Genomic DNA, 23,357 nt, shown 5'->3' with positions numbered 1-23,357 from the left:
AAGCAAATTAAACAAATTCAGCTCACCCCTACCTCCTGGGGCCACTTTATAGTATTTCTCAAAAGAGAAAATCCTAAATGAAGCAGTGGGTGAAGTTTTAGAATTAATAGAATATGATTTGCAAATTGTATTTCACAAAATACCTCTGAAAAGATGCAAAATGGTCCCCCTTATGTGGTTGGAGATGTGGGGGTGGTGGGACAATAGTGCATTGCAGCAGAAATTACACAAAAGTCAATTTGGAGAAACTAAAAGGCAGTATTGAAGGGCACAGCAGTAGGAAATATTGAGATAAAAGAGGTATTTGGGAATGCATTTCACTAGGAACTACTCTAAAAGTGTGAAAAGGTGTTACTCCAGGAACATTCGAGATATGGAGAGTAACAAAAAATAGTCAGGACAGCACACTTTCAATGAGACAATATTGCACAACTCTTCATCCTTGCACCATCTTCATATCCCTAACTCAGTTACTACACTAAACAGACTCTTAACGCTAACCCTACCACAATCTCTTTCCTTATTCTAAACAGGTATATTTGTAAAGGCAGTATTATTCTTAGATGTTGCACTGCACTGTAATGGCTCCCTGGTCCCCAACTCTCCCTCCCACATTAAAGCATAGTATGCATAGCAGTTTACCATCGAACACCTTCATTTCTGTGAAAAAATTTAATTTGTGTTTCTCCCAAGTAACTGACTACCTTCATTGCTAGGGTTATATATCTCTACACTCAGTCACTGGCAACTTCAGTGTGACACTTCATATTTGATTGATATCGCCATCTCCCTTCTCAAATAGTGCACAATTGTGTTGCATGCTTTCAGTTCTTCAGATCTCTAGTGCAATATTTACAAAGCCACTTCCCAAATCTTCAGGATCCTCAAGTAAGAATTGTAGCCACTGATGTCCACTTTGCATGCCTCTGTCTACTGAATCACTTGCATATCTAACAAGAACCACATTCAACTCTTTCTTGACTGCAACGGCTGCCCCTTGAGACTGGAGAGCAGTTTTTGATGGATGGGAGAATGAGGAAAATGCTCATTTCCCTGCTTCTACATTTAAATGTTATGTAATTTATCCTGGTATTTGGATGTGTATGGCTTTATAGGTATTCTGCTAGGACATGAATTTCTTGCAACCCTGGGATCGAGAGTGGATTTCTAAGAAGGAGATGATGTGAACTCAAAGCCTGAGAAAGCGCTTAGCTGATGAAGAGACTTGATGAGGACAAAACAATCTAGAAAAACAGAATTACATTGTTTAGAATCTAAAATGTGTAAAGATGAGGCCATGTGACTTCTCTTCAATGACACAAAGAAAGTGAAAAATGCACTGGTTGTTGTCCCAGATAACTTCATGTTTTATGAGTTTGAATGTTTGTTCCATTTCAGCAGAAAATGGATGTATGTCGTTACAACGCATACTTTTACAAAGCATACTTTTACAACGCATTTTTTACACCGCAACATCCATTACAACGCATTCCATTACAATGCATGCCAATACAACGAATTCTTTGAAACTGCCTTTACAACGCATTCCACTACAATGCATACTGCATTTACAACGCATACCATTACAATGCATACCATTAAGAATGGGCGAAAAATCCGTTCCGCTCGCGGATTTTACGGATTTTCGGTAAATTCGCAATCCGCGAGATTCGCGAATTTCCCGCAAAATCCGCAAATTCGCACGCAGTGGATTTTTTTTCTTGGTGATACAATTTTGCGGCGCGCGGCGTTCACTTACCGTCATTCAGCGTTTGTCGAGTTGTTTTTCTCGATATTTTGCGAGTGCTGCGCCATTTTGGATCTTGCTGCGGGATCCCGCGGGAGTTTGGCGAACATGTAGGTGCGGCGGGCAGCAACAATCTCGCACTCGCGAAATTACAAAATTTGCAATTCTGCACAAGAAATCCACTAGCAAGCAGCATAGACCTTCTGAAAATGATGATTTTATCAGAATAACTCCTCAGGTTGACATTTGCCTGCACTTTTTTGGATTTGAGGCCTTTTGACTCTCTTTGGATCACTTTTGGATTAGAAATCAACTTTCATAAGTAAGTTTGTTTGGGGCATTACAGTTGCTGTTCTGCAGAAAGCACTCAGCAGGTGCAAAAGTTCACTCATCATTAGTAACCATTCCCTGTAGTACTTCCTGAGGGCCCCCTCCAGAGTTCAGTTGCCTATGTTTGTTTGGGGCATTACAGTTGCTGTTCTGCAGAAAATTTTGCAAACCTGAAAGCACTCAGCAGGTGCAAAAGTTCAAACTCATCATTAGTAATAGTAACCATTCCCTGTAGTGCTTCCTGACTGGGGCCCCTCCAGAGTTCAGTTGCTAGTTGCAACAATTGTATGACCCTGCTCTGACCCTCACAGCAGGCTCATAGAATAGCTACAAGTAGGCCACAAAGGTCCTGGAAAAAAAAATTGCACTGCAACAGAAAGCACATTACAGATAAGGAAGCAGGTGCCAGACTGGAATTTTAAAACAGTGACACATTAATAAACCAACCCCAAATTAATTCATGTCAGTTGAAGCAGGGCAGGTGTGCTTGCTTTTCCCCCCCATAATCTACAGTGATGATGAACCAGAGGGTGGCATTGATGTACCAGAGGGTGGCATGGGTGAAACAGAGGGTGGCAGTGGTGAAACAGAGGGTGCTGGGAACCTGTGATGATGAACCAGACGTAGAAACAACATAGTCGCGACCGTTGCGAGCCGACAAGTAAGTTCGCAATTGCGAACTGGTACCAAACCCTCGCGAACTGGCAGAAACCCTTGCGAACACAAAAAAAACCGCAAATTCGTGAGAATTCGCGGATTTTGCGGATTGCGAGTTCGCAAATACGTACATTCGCGAACGCCAGATTCGCAAAATTCGCCCATGCTTACATACCATTACATTGCATGTATGGTAAGTATTGGATTTTGTAGGGGTAGAAATTACTATTCTAACTCCAGGGGGTGCAACAGTAGGGTAAGTATTGGATAGTGTAGGGGTAAAAACTACTGTTCTAACTCCAGGGGGTGCAACAGTAGGGTTAGTGTTGGATAGTGTAGGTATGCGTTGTAATGGTATGAGTTGTAATGACTGCATTGTAATGACATGCGTTGTAGTGGTATGCGTTGTAGTGACATTCGTTGTAATGGCATGCATTGTAATGGATGTTGCGTTGTAAAAGTTTCGTTGTAAAGGTAGTGCGTTGTAAAAGTTGCATTGTAAGCATTGTTTCCCGCTGAAAATGGTTACAAATTAGGACATGAACAGACAAGATAAAGCAATTATTGTAACTTAATTGTAACTCACCTCCATCTTTTTGACACACAGTTACAATGACGCTGTTGTGGGCCTCAACGAGGTTATGAAGGCTGATGGATTGCTGTGGAGTTAAGAGTTAGAAGGAGCAGAGTTACAGACCTCAAACCGATACAGCACTGGGGTATGTCCACCAGTATCCCAACTCACTGAAGACTTACTCAACCTGGTCCTGCAGTTACTACAGCAACCAGCACATATTTACAAAGACCTCACCGCAGTGTGGCAGATCGTCTTGCTGTCAGAGTATAATAAGAAAATTGCATGTGGTGTTCCTAAAATATTATATTTTAATAGTAAAACATTATTTAACATGGAGAGAAGATCTCTAAAATCTAAATAATGCAACAATGCAAGGGACAAATCCATCTTCATATTCACACTAATAACACACTGTCACTGTTCTACCAACTCTCTATCAAATGTCCTATTAAATGCACAAATTGCCTTGGCCTAAGCACAATGATAACCTTTTGACTAATTCCAGCCCTTAACTTTTTTGTCCATGGTCCATGTGATATATTTTATCACTGCTATTATACACTAAGGCATTCAATATGTTAGTGCTGTTTTGCTCAGAACTTCTTCTAAAAGTCTGGCCAGACCTCGGAGTATCCAAAATGAAGTGGCTACAACCAGTATCAGCTTCAGTGAATCTGTTTATATCTCTCATAAGCTTAGAAGATTGTATTAATGTTTTCTTCAAAAGATGACTACCTTCAAACCTCTTAGGGTCTGATTTATACTTTAGTGGGTGCCCACCTGCTAGGGTGGTGGACGTCTTGCCTATGCTACTCTGCCTGGACAACAGTTAGCAATATTAAGCGATCTCTGTTGGCACGGTATAGATCCTTGTGCCTTAAAAGTAGCTAAGATCATGGCGTCATCCCCAGAAGGCATGTTTCAAGAGACTACTTACCAAACATTTAATTTCCCGAAACAAACTTTCAAATTGGGAATCTCTTTTTAAACCACAAGATAAATGACCCTGACACCCTGGGAACTTTCTTACAAGCTGTGGGACTAAGTTTTCTATTTTTCCTATTCAGCGCCACCACAGCTATCCTGGTGGTCCCTAACATGAAAAGATAAGCCAGACTGTTCATTGAAAATAGTGCGGATGGTAACTTAATATGGAGTGAAATAATATTGCAAGTTAAAATCATTGCAGTAATCTTGTTGTGTCTTTTATATGATGAAATCTTATATCTCAGGTAACATCTTTTTTGTAGATTTAATGTAATATTGTTATATTTAAGATCTCTTATTGATGATGCTCAGTCCTGCCCTGTAGTTTTGTCACAGGCAGCGCAGCAACCTGCTGGAATGAGACCCAAGGGTTATCTCCATATTTAAGAACAGCTATTTTCTGGTCTTACAAAACCTGGCTCTAACTGCAGTTAGAGGCAGTTTTTTTGTTCCTCCAAACTTAAAGAATCCCCTTGTAAATATCGTGAAGTGGGGTTAGAGGCCGTTTTTGCACAGGAACGCCTCCCTTGCATGTCATTATCGCTAATACAAGTGGCAATCTTTATAATGGACGTTTTTGCTGGAAAACTGCAGCTAACAGAGGTTAGCGACTGCTTGTACATATGGCGATAAAAATATTGCCACAAAACCGTCGGAAAAGTGCTGCTAAGGTGGCGTTAGCTCCTGGTACATATGCCCCTTTGTCTTTTACACAAATGTTTTAATACCTACCAACCTAGATTACAGTCTCTAAATTGTAACACCTATAATCATGCTACAAAGCTATTCTCAGATTCCCGTAGACTCCTGTCTATCCTTAAGTATATGCATGTCTCTTGAGCAGGCGGACCCTTTGGGGTCTTATGAGGGAATCAGTGGAGTAAACTTCAATTTATCCAAAAAATAAAACATTCAAATTCAAGAAAATGCAGGTTTGACAGTGCCAGTAGACCTTATTGGGAGTGTATAATTCAGGCTTCAAACACTGGTGTATAGATATATAGATAAATAATGTACGTTAACAGTCTCTAGAATTTTTTTAAACATACAGTTCCTGTAGATCCTTTTAACTACACTGAGATTTAAGCCAGGCTGGACCGCAAATGTACCAGGCTGACACGATGTAGAGGAGTAAAGGGTAAACATAACTATTTAAAATATATTTGCTCTTTGCAGAATTCCAGGAGTCACGTTCATTCAAAGGAGGACAACCACATTACATGTCTGAATTCAGTTAGGTGACCTTTAATACGTATTTGAAACATACATAAAGGGCCTGATTCACAAAGGTAACTTCCAATTTTGAGAAATTTACAGTTTTTTGTAAGTTTACCACTTTTTACTTATTCACAAATTCAAATGTAAGTTACTACTAAGAAAAACAAAACAAAAGAATTGAAGTAAGTCCAGTATTTGATTAACCACTGGTTTTACAACACCCTCATGTAGAAAATAATGGAGGTAGGGAATTAAAATAAAACCCCATAGGGATTAATGTTAAATAAAATTATTTGAAATAGTTAAAACATAAATAAATACAATTTAATGTAAAGAAATATCAGCAACAAGTGGTACATATTTTTTAATATAAAAGATGCAGCATTACATTTTATTGAAATATAACTAAATTAATTTTAAGTAATTCTATACACCACTTTTGTTATTCATGAATGCATATTATTTTTTCTTTAGTTGGGAAATGTATATTTTAATTTAACATTCAGAAACATATTTTTAATTAAATTATTTTATTTAAATTCATTTAAGATTTACTTCAAAATTACGTTAGTAGAGCTGTAGAATTTCTTTCTACATTTATAATAAATAAATAAAATGAATTTACATGAATATTTAATATAAAATATTTTAATAATAATTTTTGATGTCAATTATTTTTAGAAACATTTAAATGTAATCCATTTGGTAGAGACACTCACCTGTCTGAGATCATAGACGGTGACGGCAATGGATATGATTGTGACTGTCATTATTGCAAATGAATATTCATAGTAAGCGTAGGCCACCCAGAGGCTGATACTGGCAGCTTGAAACCAATAAAAAGGATTTAAAACCTGGAAGAAATGCACAAGCATGTGTTATGTTTCTATGATAAATGGCTTTCTCACAGTGAAGAATCCTTTCCCTTTGATAGCTTTCTGATTTTTGTTTCTTTTCAAAGTTTGTGACAGAAAATGTAACAGAAAAAGATAAATATCCCTTAAGACACAGATGGGGAAAAAGCGATTGTCTTTATCTAAAAACCTAAGAATATCACATGCTTTAGTGGTGTGATATTCACTAGAAAAGCAGGTATGGGAAGCTACTTTCTTATATGAAGTTTTGCTCAGAAACAATGGAAGTGAAAATTGGCAATATTTGTGGAGAATTTACACCAAGCGGCTGGAACTACTTTCCACAACTGTCTAAGGCTCTACATGTGTGGTCCAGTTTAAAGTTGGAAGTCTTACCGACGACACCCAGCTCCTTTTCACTTGCGAGAAGGGGTCTGATTTCGACGGGGAGAGCATCAGAGGCTGCCTGGGGGCGGTGTTCAAGTGGTTCCAGCAAAACAGCCTGAAGTGCAACTCGGATAAATCCGAGGTGCTCTTTTTTGGCTGTCGGTCCGATCCTGGGAGGCAGTCCTGGTGGCCTGCGGACATGTTCCCTCCATTGGCTGCTTCTGCCGTGGCCACGAACCTTGGAGTAAAAATTGATAATAATCATTCGTTGAAGCCCCAGATTCTTGGACTAGCTGGGAAATGCTTTGGCCTTCTTAAAATGCTCAGAAAATGTCTCCCTCTGCTCTCGCAGGTACATAGAAAAATCACGGTGCAGGCTCTAATTGGGTCTTGCCTTGATTACGCCAACGTCCTGTACCTCGGATTGCCAGAGTATCTTCTCCAACGCCTGCAGATAGTTCAAAACTCGGCTGCTCGTGCCATCTTTGGCCTCCATTGGAGAGCCAGAGTCTCTGGTCTTCTGAAGACTCTTCATTGGCTCCCCATCCGGAAACGAATCATTTTTAAGATGCTCACTCTTGCCTTCAAGGCCCTCCATGACACTGGCGCCAAATACATCTAACGGCGGTTGACCTTCTATCAGCCTTCTAGATCTCTGAGGTCAGCATCATTGGCTTTGGCCTCAGTCCCTGTTATCAGGAGAGCACGGATTGGAGGTCGGTCGTTTAGATGCCTGGCGCCTCAATTGTGGAACTGCCTGTGTCTTTGAGAAGGAGCACCAACTTGTTAGCCTTCAGGAAGGATTTAAAATCTTGGCTGTTTGTTCAGTAGTGTCTGTTCCCCTTCTGTCCGTCTCGTGTCTATATTAGGTCAGAAGCGCCGGGACACTCCATGGAGTAGCTGAGCGCTATACAAAACATCCCCTAACATAACATACCATAACATAACATACCGCTTAGTCTTCCATTTCTAAGATTATAATTTCATTCACAGTCATTATATCAATAATAGACCCCTCTTTGAAGGCCTGTCACAAGAGCTGTTTTCTTTTCATGCAGTATATATTTATCTGCAGTTTGTAACTGTACAATGTGCATTTACATTCAAATAACACCGATTTCTTTTTAAAGCTGTATTTTCAAAGTTTCATTGTATAAGAAGAAATAAACACAATCAATATGGTACATTGTCAAGCGCTTCGTCACATATCAATAACATACAGTAATACGCAAGCCACCATATAACGCAATACAAATGGAAAGCTAGTCCAAATATTAAAAGAATAGCAATCAACCAAGCTAAGGTTCGCCCATTCCAAAGCAGACTACTTATTCAATTTGAAATGAAATGTAACATTTGCCAAATTTATCATCCGTTCGAACCAATAATACATGTATATAGCGAAAAGGTGAGTAAGGGGTACATTAAACAACAATAATCACATGTCTAACACTGTGGCACGTCACCCCACCCCTTCTGGCACTATGCCACTTTCAATCTGTGTGGCGGAAGCTCGACCTTTCTCCGCAACATACGCCCTATAGGGGCCCCATATATCTTTGGGACGGGAGGAGCAAGGCATTAAAGAGGCACAAATGTCGCAATTTACATTACAATATGCCAGGCTACGCAACCAGGCCTGTAAGGTGGGAGCCGTCTTCTTACCCCATACTAGAGCTATTTCTCTCTTAGGTAATAGAAACCCAAGTGCAGCAAACCTTCAGATCTTCTTGGGAAAAGTTAACCGTGTATCCCATGAGAGCGATTTCAGGAGTAGGAATTAGTGTCAGTGACGTCATTTCTCCTAAAGTGGCATGCACCTGTTCCCAAAATGTTTAAAGTTTAGGACAATTCCATGTAAGATGGGCAAAGTCCGCGTGCAGGGCAGAGCACTTCAAACAGTGGTGTGGTCTGGAAGGATCACTTTTGTGTGACCAAGCTGGAGTGTGATAGAGCCTGCGAAGAAATTTAAAATGAATACGTTTGTGCCTGCTGTTGAGGGATACTTCTTTTGTAGCCATGCAACAATTTTCCCATTGGTCATCCGTTATTGGGCGACCAAGATCACGTTCCCAAGCAGTGCGTACTTTAACATCTGAAATTGGACGAACATTAGTGCATAACCTGTACATTTTAGAAATTAGAGGAGTGCCCGTCTCACTCTCAATTATCAGCTTCAGTGGGTCCGCAGGTTCCGGTGCAATCGAATATGTAGGGAGTGCGGCACGCAATGCAGAGTGCATGCGTCTCATTATGGAGGCATCCATGAAAGAACTATCTTGAAACCGGGCATTGTCTGCCATAGAGAGGACGTGGTCATTCGGGAATAGATCACCAATCTTCTGGATATCAAATCTGGACAGAGTGCGTTGTACCAATGTTTCTCCCGTGATGGGGAGCCATGTGGGATTAGGGTGAGGCAAAGCCGGAGAATACAGTAAATCAAGACCTAGAAGACTCTGTAGCTTCTCCAATGCCCAGCTAGTAGTGGATACAGTCTGTATGTCGGTTGGGTCCCTAGGGACACCCCTGGGAAGCACAGTAGACAGTTTCTGGAGAAGCACCAAATCTACGTCCGGTCGCAGGAAAGGAACCCATGCATCCGGATGGTACCAAGCATATGCATAACTGCACTGAGCAGTTAAATAATACAGATACAAATCAGGGACGCCGACGCCTACCCTTCCATATGGAAGAGTCAGAATCTGGCAAAAAACCTGAGGTCGCTTACTCCCCCAAACTAACCTTAAAAGATGTTGCCCTAACTGCAAAAAAAAGACTGAGTGAGGGGAATGGGAATATTAATAAAAAGATACAGAAATTTGGGGAGCACTATCATTTTTATTATGGCAATCCTGCCTGCCATGGACAATGGGATATGCAGCCAACGTTCTACCCACATCTCCAAGGAGCTTACAGCTCGTCCATAATTTAGACTAATTATATTGGACGTGTCTAGATGAATGTGGATGCCCAGATATTTGACTGAATCTTGGCACCATTCAAGGGGGTACCCACATTCCCAAGGAGGTGTGCTCTGTGTCAGCGGAAAAATTACACACTTGTGGCAATTAATGGCAAGTCCTGAGAACCGGCCAAATCTTAGGATTTCTCGAATGATTGGCTCTAAATTAGACTGTTTGTGTCGCACATATAAAATAGTGTCATCTGCGTGGAGTGATACCAATAATGGACCAGTCTTAAACTGCAGACCCCGATGTAGGTGGCGCTCTTGGAAATGTCTAATTAAGGGATCCATAGCTAAAATAAACAATAATGGAGATAACGGGCATCCCTGCTTCATACCCTGCGTCAGAGGAAAGGGTTGAGATAAAGTGCTGTTGATGCGTAATCTAGCACTGGGGTTATTATATAAGAGAGCCATGGTAGAAATAAAATCCTCAGGCATCCCCATGCGGCGCATCACTGAAAGAAAAAAGGGCCATTCCAGAGAGTCAAAAGCCTTCTCGGCATCTAATAGCACTGCTGCTGCCGGGACCATAGGATCTATCCTGTGAATGACTGCAAAAAGGGTTTGAAGATTAAGTGAAGAAGAGAGGTGTGGGATGTGGGCCGAACCCAGACTGAGCAGGTGCAATAATAAATTCCATCAATAGAGAGAGTCTGATAGCAATAACCTTGGCCAATATTTTATAATCCAAATTCCAGAGTGAGAGGGGTCTGTAAGAGCCACAAAGTGAAGGGTCCTTTCCAGGTTTGGGAAGAAGAATAATAACAGCCTCCCGAAAAGTGGGGGGCAGGATTTGCTTATCTAGCGATTCTGCATAGACCTCTATCAAGCGTGGGACAAGAATGTCTTTGTATGCCTTGTAAAAGTCACCAGAGAACCCATCAAGATCCGGGTCTGAAGAACCGCAGAGTGCATCTATGGCCTCCACAATGATCTCCTGGGATATTGGTATAGCCAGGAAGTCCTGCATGTACTTCTCCAGGTACCTTAGAGCAATTTCTGATTAATAGTCTTCCTGGGCACCCATATCCTTGTCTATTCTGGACCCTTTATAGGGACCTAAAATAAGTAAAGAAGGTGTCACTATTCTCCGGGGTCGAAAAGACTGACTGATTAGAGGGGGTGACAATTTTGGTTATGTATGATCTACTATGTGGGGAGCGGAGCATATGTGCCAGAATTCTGCCAGGTCGTTCGCCCTCCCTGTATCTCCTGTCTGTGTGGTGTTTACCCAGGTGAAGTAGTTCTCTGTCTGCGGCATCACGGAATTCTACTAACAGAGCTAAACGCCAAGTTTTTATCTCCTCCGAGGGGTTCTCAAGCAGTTCTGCATCTAATGCCGATATGTCCCTCTGTATGAGATCCAGGGTATTGCGTAGGTCTTTTAGCACTCCCGCATTTTTGGCAATGCAAACCCCCCGTATGTACACAAGCATACCTCTTTGACAAGCAGTTTCCAAATGGGGATGATGTCCACTTCAATGGTATTCGGCCCACAGATCTTTTTCCTAAAATAGATTATTGATTGACAGTGTTAGTCTCTTCAACCAATCCTTCAATTCCAGACTCATTATGCTAATAATGGCAGATCCACTAACAGTTGGAAACTTTCGTATCACTCATACTGTGCAGGAAACATGTGTATTAAGTCTTGCAAAGTGTTGGATGTTTTGCATCGTTTGGGCTTAGAGCTCCTTTGGGTATTACAGAAAGGGAAGTACTTGGCCTAATGTGATACTCATTGAACCCTCACAACAACTCCCAAGAGCTTTGAAATGGGTGGATTTCCTCATTTGTGAGCAGGTGGTTCTGGTGCAGAGAAACCCTGAGTTTCTAGGATCATTTCCAATTTGGGCGCATGCAACTGTAGAGAGGGCCACAAAAGCCGTACCACCAAGCCAGAAGTTAAACACTGTGTTCATGCTGGCTTTTCTACCCCTCCCCCTCCTCTTCCCTCCTTCATTCTTCTAAGTGTACCCGTGACCAAAGCACTCCTCCCCTTGTTGGGGAGGGATCCAGCATCAATGCCCTCGAGTTTCAGCGTCCCCGCTGAGAGAGTCCACCGTGACAAGGGACTCACACAAAATGGAAGACTGGGAATAATCCCTTTACCGCGGGGAGCCGTCTCCAACGCAGCCGGACATCAGACACAGTTACTTTCTCTTCTCCTCGCTGTGTCTCCTACCCCTTCCCCCACCTCTTCACTCCTTCATTCATTGCTTGCCTCCCCTATTCCTTTCCTCTCTCCCTTTGAATCGCTCTCCCCCTGCCTGCTTTGCTTATCCTTGTGCCTATTCTCTGCTTAATCCCCCTCCACGTCCCCCTTTTACCTAACCCCCTTACCCGTCTACACGCCATGAACCAACGGATGTAACTTGTAATTGATGTACCTTATGTAACAATGTGTAACTTGTAACCTATGTAACTCTCCTCATCTAAAGCACTATGATACCTCCGGGTCTAGCCAGCGCTATATAAAACTCAAGTAAATAAAAATAAATAAATAAGTTGTGCAAGAAATAAACAATATAAAAAAATTCTGTCCGAAAGCATCCCATTAAAATCAATAAAGAAACAACTAATGAAATAAATACATTATTCAATGTGTATTCATAGATCAATGGATCATACTAAACTCTTCTGAGATCCTTATTCTTTGTATTAGAGCGCTGTAAACACTGCTTACCTTAAAAAAACACTCATTCCGAGGACCGTCAAGGACGATAGGCCCTCCATGTAGCTTGCTTTTGAATCACATCTTCCTTTCCCAAACTGCTTCCTTTTCCTTATCTAATTTGCTCCACACCACTTCAATATGGCCGCTGGTGTGCATTATTGTATGGGATAGGTATCATCCAAATCTTTGTGCTCAAAGGAACATAGCCTTAGACAGTGGTCTGAGCCCTGCAGGTCTCCATTGAGGACCCTCTGCTGCAGACCTGTGTCCATCCCTGTGGCCTACCTGCTGTGATGGGAGCTATGAATAGGTGCCATCTCTAAGGATTTTAGAAGGGGAGTGAGACTTTGAGGGGTGCTTCTGCTGGGGCAAGATCGATCACCTCAAGCCCTACCGGCGGTAGATGATTGGTCTTGGGTGCTGTTAGCATCCTACACCTTCTTTTAGTGACTTGCATTGACTTGACAAGCATGTTTATTTTCTTCACTAAAATGGCTATTTTCAGTTTTTATCAATATAGTTTCTTCTGAGAATTATTTTTACTATACACTTAATGAAACAATTGCAGGTTGTGTAATTGTGTACTAAATTATTATAAATTATTACAAATTATAGGAGCGGGTAGGTTTCATTGGACTAATCGGTAGTGGATAAGTGGGCACACAGGGGTGTGGTGTAGTGACAGCACATTCCTAGTGGTGAAGTGAGTAATGTATCATAACAGCCAAAAGCAAAAAGGGTTTTTATTGTACATTGAGGGCAGCCATTGAGTACACAGGTAGGTGTCAGTGAGATAACAACAACTCCGGCAACTATAGGTTGTTTTAGGAGTGAAAGGTTGGCGCGGTTTGATATCAGTCACTCAGGAGGGGCTTTCGTGGATTCTCTATTAGTACTAGATTTTTAGAGAATGAGGGCTAGGTGTTGTGATCCGGTTAGCGGTGACGTTTGGATGCTGTGTACTGGCAGTTGATGTTGTGATGATTATGGCTTTACCATTAAAACATTAAAGGTGGGAATGCTGAAGAGCCCTATTCTTTAAGTTAAGCAATAGAAAAATGTGTATTAAAAGTGGTACACACTTGCCAGTGGGATGAGAGAAGTGTTCAGCAATAACAACCAGTGGGACAGAAGGTGGAAGCATGGTGGTTGTGGTCGGACAGCCAGTGAGCTGACTCAGACATGTGTGTTGACAACCAGTGAGTAGATGGGTGGGCTGTGCAGGTATAACTTATTGGAAGTGCTTTATTAGTGATGTGTATAGACAGAGGATTTAGTAAGACATGTGGAGGTGCATGGCAACGCACATGGGTCAATCTTAGGGGATGCGGTCGGGGAGATCCATTTAGAGAAATACTGGATTTTTAGATCCAAAAAGGAACCGATTGCATATAACTGTAGAAGTTTAGATATATGTTTGCAGTGGAGTTTGTCGAGGGCTCTTTCAACATACCCAATATTGAAACTGAATGGTATCCTTTAGAAGTCTTGATCCCCAGTACTAACAACATGATATTAACAATCAATTAGGACTGGTGGGTGTCAGAAAGTCAGCAAAACCAGGTGAGCACCAAAGTACTACCCCCTTCCATAATACTTGCTCATTGCACCTAGAATGTCAGTGCTTGCTTTTACCACTTTTACTGTTACAAATCTGAAGGTCAGACCAAGGGGAGAACAGAGCAACTTTGATACAAATGTACTTAGTGAAAGGGGACCACTATAAAGCAGCATTGCATGCAGGAGCTCACCGGATGATTTGTTCTTCACTTGTAAATCCTGATCCAAACATCGAATGTATATCTGAGCAGGAGTATTTGTCTTCCAGAACCCTGCAATGTGTAAAGCAAAGCTGGCAATTAGAAAGTGTATTTCAAAATGGTTGTTTGGCTATGGAGGCACCAGTGAACACTAATTTTAACTCACCCAATTTTCTGGAACACCTTCTCTGAACTGTCCCAAACATAGCGAATTTTCTGTACTTGGATGCACCTCACCTGAAACATCAAACAAAATTAACGATCTGTATGACTTCAAATACGTTACAACCTCAAAGACATATTAATTCTCCGGCAGGCCCATTGTAACTCAATCTGCACATAACATAACAGGTGTATTTGTAAAGCGCACGTTCGCCCCAGCAACGGTGCATCTTGGTGCTGAAATAACAGATGCATATTGGTGCCCAACTCAATGGTACTCATTTTAGCGACCTCAAATGGATGAAAGGCTGAATGGATCGACCGGGATTTGAACCTGTAACCATGAGGTCGAACACAGGCCCCTGCAGTGATTGCATTAGTCCATTGAGTCACCAGACCCGGAATGAAAGAATGTTCCAGTTCGAAACATGAAATCTGGCAAAAATGTCTTGTCCTAGGTCCCAATTCTGTACATAGCTTATGGTGTGAAAAGGCGCAGTGTGGTACCTGCGAGAGGACTTCTTTCGTTTATGCACCCACAGGTTTGTATGTTGAAAGGGCTCAAAAGGTGCAACATGCTGCATAATGGACAATAAAGAGCATATGAAAGACAATGGAAACATATATCAGTGCCCCTTATACAACATGACATGCGCAATAGCAAATTAGAAAAGTATCAACAAATGATGTTAATAAGAGGGGCATGGAAACTTCAAGTCAGTACTATTATCCAACTGGGATGAACTTAAATGAACCATGAGTAGGCAGGGAGTAGCAACACAAGTACTCATATATACAGGCAGTATTCAACACCGTCCACCTGCAAAGCTCAGAATTCATGGACTGCCCTAAAAATGGTTCACCTCCTATTTTAAAGATAGGCAAGGGCTCATGAATATGTCGCCTTTCGTCGATTCTGCATATCCCCCAATCTGGTGTCCATATGACTTTATATTTTGCTACTTCTGTTCACCCTGTGCCTCATGCTCCTTCCATGCCTGATTAAATCCTTCAACCTTGACTGCTAAACATATGAGGAAAACACACAGATTACCTAAAAATGTAAAACTTCTTCAAAGATGAGGGCATGATTTATAATTTGGATAAACTGGGAGCCTTATTACAGGTGAATTACATCCTAAGAAACTTGTATTAAGGTGAAAGGAATATTTGTCACATTTGTGACAAAGAAACTCTTAAAAAACTCTAAGTTAGGCTCCGAGGGCCTGATTTAGAATAAGGTGGACCAGGTTACTACATCACAAATGAGACGGATATACCATCCACCGTATTACAAGTCCATTACATCCTATGCACCTGTAATATGGTGGACAGAATATCCGTCATGTTTGTGATGGTGTAACCCTTCCACCAAACTCTTAATAAGACCCTTAAGTCCTTGAACCCTCAACAAATGGATGATGAGAAATCCCCTTAAACTCAATTCTGCTAAAACTTAGCAAAGATCTGTGGATAATGGCACAGTCAATACCAATGTGGTCCAAATAAAAGAAATCACCACAAGCAATATAATGAGAAGTAACTAATCCCAGAGCAATGACAGTTTCTAATGTATCACTGATGCTGCATGTCAATTAAACCACAAGGAGCAAATTCTGCAGCAGGCAAATTTTCACTTAAAATCAGCAACTACAGCTAATTTCACCCTCGTAACATTGAGGGTTGTCTACACCAGGTGCCTATCCCTTGTTTCCTATCACAGAAACTACAAATGTTCCAAAACCCCACAGCAAGACTTCCCCTGCACCGACATCAGGCAGCACATAATGCCTGTAATGTACTTCAAGCACTTCTTTTGTTACCGATAGCAAGAAGGGACACTTAAGGCTCTTTACTTTCTCCACAAAGGGATCCAAAGAAAAGGCCTGCAATAGCAACAAGAGAAAATCCACCAATAGACCCAAAACATTACATTGCTCAAGACTAGACCCTCGACCTATTGATTATACATGTAAGAAAACATTCTTGCCATTCAAGATCTGAAATACACAAGACCACTTAAAATTCAGGAAAGAAATGAAAACCTGGCTCTCCCTGACATAATGATCCTGAGCAATTGGATCCTTTGATTCCAGCATTCAACCAGTAAGAACACTCAGTCCCCAAATGACCAAAGTCTGATGAACACCGCATAAAGAATCAGGTACATTCTGCCTCAAGAAGACCAACGTCCCTGCTTAAACACAGCAGGACCCTTTCATGATGACAACAATGGTGCAAACATCACAGAGGAGTCATTCGAACTGGATGCCACATTGGCAACCTGCAAACAGTGCGGGCTGTGTAACAAGGACATACCCAGTCGGTCCAGACTAAGCACCGGTGACAGGCTTGAACTGCTGCAGGCTATGACAGGCCATTAGAAAATCATGGGAAATCTACTAAAACAAACTATAATTAGACTGAAGAGTTCTACGACAAACAAGTAGAACCTTGAAGGGCTCTATCATAGTCTATTCCTTCAGGCCTCAACCATCATATTGCCTTTAATCAATATTAGACATCTTATAAGTCTAGCCTCATAAAGACTTGCTGTTATGCAGTCCATAGAGTAGATGTCTGCTTTCTCTTCTCCTCCCCCTCTTTGTGCATCTTTTGATCACATTTTGTTCTCTAACATACTGCTAGGAGCTGTGTCCCAAGACAAGATGAGAGCACCTCTCTGGCTGCTCACACAAAATACCCCCAAAAATCTGACATGTAGTCATTATATACATATACCATTCTGTCAACCAAGCGCACCCCCAGGGTGTAGCATAATACAGTTTAGTGAACATCCTTCTGTGCCATACCATGGGGTTGATGCACTATCTAAGTGCATCAATATAGACCAATACAAAAGAGAAGTGAGAAGGGTAGTGATATGAGAGCAGAAAACTAGATTGATAAAATGTTCCTCTGCATACATATACCCATAGAAGAGGAATGAAAAAGGCACACCAGGGGTTTACCCAATTCAATTTTTACAAACCCTTGCCGAAAACCCTTAGTGGCATATTTAGAGTTTGGCTGACAGGGAACTCTTTTACAAACACAATGGTGTCCCCTGTCTTCCCAGCCTGATTACCATTGATAGTAAGCTTCTTCTGAGACACCGAGGGTCCTGTTCGATGTCGGGCAGAAAGCCATCCAACACTTAGTTGCAGGCTTTCTGCCCGACATTGATGGTTTCCGTCCGAACTACAATACCGGCTGTCGGAGGAAAATCCCGCGTGTGGATTCCTCTCCACTTCCGTCGGAATGACTGATAATCCCCAAATGGTAGTGGTGCCTGCTCAGGCACCACTGTTGGGAATATAATGTCTGTCTGTTTCTAACTGCTTTCCGCTGTTGTAAAGGGATTTTGGAGGCCCCCCTGTGGCCTCCGCTATGAGGCCTGGGAGGCATCTGTGGTGCCCCCCTAAACATCACTGCACTGTGTGGCATGCACCACATGGTGTCTGCCACACGGAGCAGGGATGTTTTAAAAGTTTATATTTTCTATTGAGGCTGGTGCTGCAACCCTCAGCACAAGTTTCAATAGCAAATATACACTTTACGACCTCCGTGAAGGCGGGCACATCCTCATTTTGAAAGCTGAACCGCTGACTCCTTGTCCATTTCTTTTTAAAAAAAATATTTTTATTGAGAAATAAGGTGTAATTCCATTAAGATCCAATACATATTCACTTCATACATCATAAAAAGATATAAAATTCATAATATGCAATAAATTAGTCAACATTATTCGATAACAATATAAATACAATCATGGCTCATGGAAGATTCATACATTCATTATACACGCATAAATCAGCTTTAAAACTCCTAAACAATGTGATCATAGAACTTAACTTTTTTTTTTTAATTCCTCCATTTCTTCAGTGGCGCCCAGATGTTCCTACCAAATTCTTGTAACTTCCTGCCCTTAAATTCATATAAACATGCCTCGAGATTGTGCATACCTAGCAGCCTGGAGAGCCACATATGAAACATGGGGGGAATGGTATCCTTCCACCCAGCAGAGATGAGGATTCGTAGTACCGCTACTGCAATGAACAATAGCGCTTGGGTTTCTCTCCCAACCTTAAGTTTATCATCCGTCCCTGTAAGAACCAAGGTAGGGGATAGATCGATGTTAAGACCTAGCAGCCCCCCCAAAAACAGAGTTATCTCACTGCGTATTAAGGTCAGATTGGGGCAATTATAAAACATATGCAGTAGGTCTGCCGGACCTGTGTTGCATTTAGGGCATTTATCGTCTTCTCTTAGCCCCCACCCATACAATTTCGCCTGGGTATATTAGAGGTTAAACAGAGACTTATAATGTTGAGCCCTCAAATTTGATGCTCGAAATACTTTCTTACTTAAGAGTAGGGCTAGGTATATGTCAACATCAGGGCCCCCCAATTTCTGCGCCCATGTGGCCTCAGTTTTCTCCAAATCGTCTGGGAGGCCCGGCAGCAGAAGATTGTAAGCTGTAGCTATCTTCTTTCCCTTTCTTTTGAAATATTCAACTGTCTGGGGGCAGCAGAATCTTTGGTCTATATGCTAATAACGTTTGAGCAATTTGCCCATGTAAAAACCAGTGACTGTCTGGAATCCCATATTTCTGCTGTATTTCACCAAAGCTAAGGATAACGTCGCCGGTCATAATATCACCCAGGCATCTTATTCCATGCTCCCTCCATACAGCACAGTTTGCGCTTAGGCTCAGATGAGGAAATAGAGTAGATTTCCACAGATTAGTATTGGCGTTTATTTTAGAGATCTTCAAGATTTTACTGATGGCCTTCCAGGTTCCCCAGACCCCTTCAATGATCTTATACCTTGCCTTCCTATAATACCTTCGATCTACCTCACACTGCAGTAATCCATAGGCCTTCCTCCCTAGTAGTAGCTCGAAAATAGAGGGAGGGTCCTGACTCTCAGTTTGGCCTTCAGATGGTAGGGGATCAGATTGAATCAGTATATACATTTGCGTGAGGAGGCATACCAGATGGTATAATCTAAGGTTCGGCATAGCCAGGCCTCCCCTATCCCACTGTAATGACAGGTGGTTAATTGAACGTTTGATTTTGCCATACTGCCAAACAAACCTAACAAATGTGGCTTCGATTTTCCTGATCACACTTTCCCCTAACAACAGTGGAATGGCCCTAAACAGGTATAATAATTTGGGGAACATGGTCATTTTTAAAACATTCACCCTGCCAATCAAAGATAGGTGTAACACGTCAATTCTTTTCAAATCTGTTTCAATTGAATTAATGAGGGGAATATAGTTCTCTCCAACCATCTTCTCAACTGATGCATTAATTCTGACCCCAAGATATACAGCTGAGTCTACAAATCTATGATCAGTCTTCACAATATTTTTAGTACAGATAATCTGTGTTTTCCCCTCATTTAACCGATAACCAGATCGAAGCCCAAATTCATTAGACAGTTGTACCAGTGCAGGCATTGCTTGGTGTGGGTCCGAAGTTGTTATCGCCAGGTCATCGGCGTAGGCAAGCAGTTTTGTAGTAAAGCCATTAAACACCACAGGACTAATTTGACGGGAGGCCAAAATTCTCTGTATAAAAGGATCTATATATAAGGAAAACAGGATCGGGGAGCAGGGGCAACCCTGGCACGTCCCCTCCTTGTCCATTTCTACTGCAATGTCCGACCAAAATCGTAATTAGGCCCAGAGTAGGGGCTGTCAGAGGAAGGGCATTACATTGCCAGCGCTATTTACGGTGAATGGTGTGATGTCCTTTTTTTCTGTCTCTCTGCCAAGTAATACCTGATGGTGAGGAACACAAAACGAAACATAGAGGCTATTAGACCCAAGGAACATAACGTCCTGGGTGGTGAAGGGCCATCATTTTGTATCTTTTGGAGTTTGTTTTTGAAAAACAAAAGCTTTGTTACAGCTTGGTGGGTGGCAGCCAAAGAGGCAATCCACCAAACACCATGAGAGGTACCACCATGAAGCACTGTAACTTAGCGACATGTGAAGGGTTGGAGTAATGCTACTTTGCTGAAACCAATATTTATTATTCATACCCTCGATCTCAGCAATGTCAGAAAGTTGAGCTCAGTTGATCTAGAGATATTTATTTCAGCCTTTCTTAGATAGTTTATGGGGCTGTTCTCACACTGCTGGGTGTGATGCATCATCCCATAATCTTTCTTTTTTGTATCTAGTTTCCTTCTTATGCTCTTTACTGTTAACTCATTGTAGTTACATCTGGCTGAAATGCTTCCTGTGTCCTCTGGACTTTATACATGTCTGCAAAGAGAGTGATCATCAAGCTCAGCCAAGCAAGACTCTGTAGAACAAGATCACTTTTGTTGATTGTTGATGTACAGGGTTGTTAGGTAGCTTGTGAACTATAGAGGAAAAGTGTCTGCACCATATTCCAGATCTCCATGTAGAAGTGTGTGAGATACTTGTCAGTGATTCAAAGTCCTATATTGATGACCGTATCTTAGAAGAGGGTCAGACTTTGATAATTTGTCAACTGATGCTGCCACTTCAATTCATTCTTGATAGAACTCTTTAGTATGTGATAACTCATGAGCCTGGCTCCTAGAAGCAGCAGCGCATTTTGAACAGAATGTGCTAACTACGGCAGGAGCATTTCATAAATGAGGTGCTGTACACAGAATAATATGTGTGTGAGTCTAAAAGTCATATCACTAGACATGTTTATGAAATTGTGAAGATCAATTACAACTTTTATAAAATGGTTCATATCCAGAGTAGATTTGTAAAATAACTTACTTTTAACTGTGGCTTCATTATAGCTCTGTTTACAATGGATAATTCATCTGTACTGATCAGGTGATCTTGTTCCCCGGTGCACATGTATTTCGGCCCATATAGGTATGTCCAGGTGACCTTCTTCTTGGTGTATTGTTTAAAAGCATCCTATGAAAAGATCGGGGAATGAGCAACAATGTTTATTAACCCACCTATTGACATGCACTTACATATAATGAATGTAGTCAATACATTTTACATACTGACAACCCCTCACAGACACATAGACAGAGCCATTGGCCAGCTTGTCTGTTTTGCCCAAACCTTGAGTGGTGTTAATTTCTCAATGCCTCCATCAAGGTTGGAAAACTGGTGATTCTAACAATTATGGAAAATCTTGGGCATACCGTGCACCCAGTAGTATTATAATGTAATATGAATGCAAGACAAAACATGGAAAGGCGCATATTTCTAATAAAGATCCTCAGTGATTCATGCACCATATACAGATCTTTTCTACACAACCGACTCACGGAGATGGTTTTCCTGTTCCAGTTTCAGGGAGTAGAATTCCTTGGCCCATTTTATAGTTCTAAAAGCTCCAGTCTGGGCGTAGAGGAGGGTTGCAACATCGTCAAAAAGCCAATCCAGGAAGACCTTAAATATGCTTTAGTATACAGTACTGATTTAAGTAAGGATAAAAGTAAATACAATTCATTTAAATAGACTACATTAAATAGTTAGTGACTAACCCATACACTCTTCATTCACCTGCCCTCATACTCATATTTTAGACACCCTTGACTGGCCCATTTCAAGAATACTCATTCCCGCCATGTTCTCCTTGGTATGCTAGTGTTCTTACATGAACGTATCAAGAGGGCCAGGTTGGTAAAATGCATTCAACAAAATCAAGGGGGGATCTAATGGGTACATTGGACTCAAGCTCTATAGTTGGCATTATTACTATTATTTTTATGGCAAACATCCTATTTATTATAATTTTTAAGTTCCTTATTGAGAAGTTGAGAAGTGGATTTTGTCATAGGAACAGTGCCTTGTAAGTATCATGTGATGGAGTGAAAGTTCCCACTACTGAGTGACAGGTAAGATGGCCATGATGTTTGTCATAGTTATTATAAGGGGTCTTGGCTTAATTGAATTCCATTTCTTGAATATGAAAGTTTTGGGATATCTCAGCTATTGGCATCTGACATATACCTAACTGGAAATATGTGGAGTTGTCTTTGTTCGCTCTACAAGATGCTCTCTTTTTGTCCTGCTTCAGGAAATGGAACAATGACAAGGATTAGAGGCCCATTGGAGGAAATAGTTGTGTGTGAGAATCTTTATTCCAACAGCAGTTAGAAGACTGGAGAGAGGAGGGGGATTGGCCCCAGAGAGGCATCAGTGACCTTTCCTATTTTAAATTTGAAGATTGACCTCTTGTTGGCTATTTTGAGGCAGGGTGTAATGTTGTGAATGCCTTCATTAGTTTAGGGATAATATATACCTTTTATTTATCCCTCAGTGTGGAATTGAACTTCGCAAAGCACCAAACGAATTCAGTGACCATGGCCCAGGTTTAGAAACATGTCACGCAACGCAGTGCAACACCCAAAGTTGTTTCACTGCACTACGTGAGAGCGAAAGAGTAGGAAAGTTACATATCTACAGAGATATGGCCCTATCCTACTCTCTCCCTTGTGTTGTTGCGCGATCAGGCTGCAAGCACCTCATACACACAACTCTACACCACAGTTCAAAGGTGTGTGCTTGATGTCCACCATCATTTTTATACTGGAAGGGTACCCTCCTGGTACAAAATACTATGTTTATACAAACTTTAAATGTGTACTGTAAAGTGCAGCACACATGGAAAGTCAGAAAAGGTAGGAGAAATATGAGTTTCACCGTTTAATGACTGCTTCAACGTGGCAATATTTTTTTATGCACAACCCTATCTACTATTACTCGTAAATAGGGTTTTGCATCAAAAAACATTGATGGTTGTATGAGATCGCCCATTTACCACCCATGGGCACCCCCTTGATGCATAGTAATGCAAAGCACTATTTTGGGCTACTTTGAGGCAACTTTACGGGGCAAAAGAAGATTTCTGCTTGAAAGGAAATAAAAAATCTAACATTTTGCACCAGTTTACATCATTTTCATGACACAAACCCAAAACAAAATGTTTCAAAATCAGCCCCCACCTGTTTAATGGCTGGGTAGATTAGATCTTCCGAAACTGTTTTGTGATCAAGACCTTATAC

At 41.4% G+C, this 23,357-nt stretch overlaps 1 protein-coding gene across 1 annotated transcript in view; it reads right to left on the bottom strand.

Annotated features, from left to right (window-relative positions):
- LOC147684257 (putative cation-transporting ATPase 13A4) overlaps positions 1-23,357 on the bottom strand; it is a 301,484-nt gene that overhangs the window by 200,800 nt on the left and 77,327 nt on the right. Inside the window, exons 3-8 of the mRNA XM_086944654.1 lie at positions 21,103-21,249; positions 14,332-14,402; positions 14,157-14,237; positions 11,167-11,236; positions 6,236-6,370; positions 3,321-3,393 (exon numbers count right to left, since the gene is read on the bottom strand). Of these exons, the coding sequence (XP_086800780.1) occupies positions 3,321-3,393; positions 6,236-6,370; positions 11,167-11,236; positions 14,157-14,237; positions 14,332-14,402; positions 21,103-21,249 (577 nt within the window). The remainder of the gene's footprint in view (positions 1-3,320; positions 3,394-6,235; positions 6,371-11,166; positions 11,237-14,156; positions 14,238-14,331; positions 14,403-21,102; positions 21,250-23,357) is intronic.

This window comes from Lissotriton vulgaris, chromosome 11 (genome assembly GCF_964263255.1).
Source record: "Lissotriton vulgaris chromosome 11, aLisVul1.2, whole genome shotgun sequence".
In the NCBI taxonomy this organism is placed as follows: domain Eukaryota; kingdom Metazoa; phylum Chordata; class Amphibia; order Caudata; family Salamandridae; genus Lissotriton; species Lissotriton vulgaris.
Note: the sequence above shows the minus strand (reverse complement) of the source record. Positions and strands in the feature narration are given on the sequence as shown.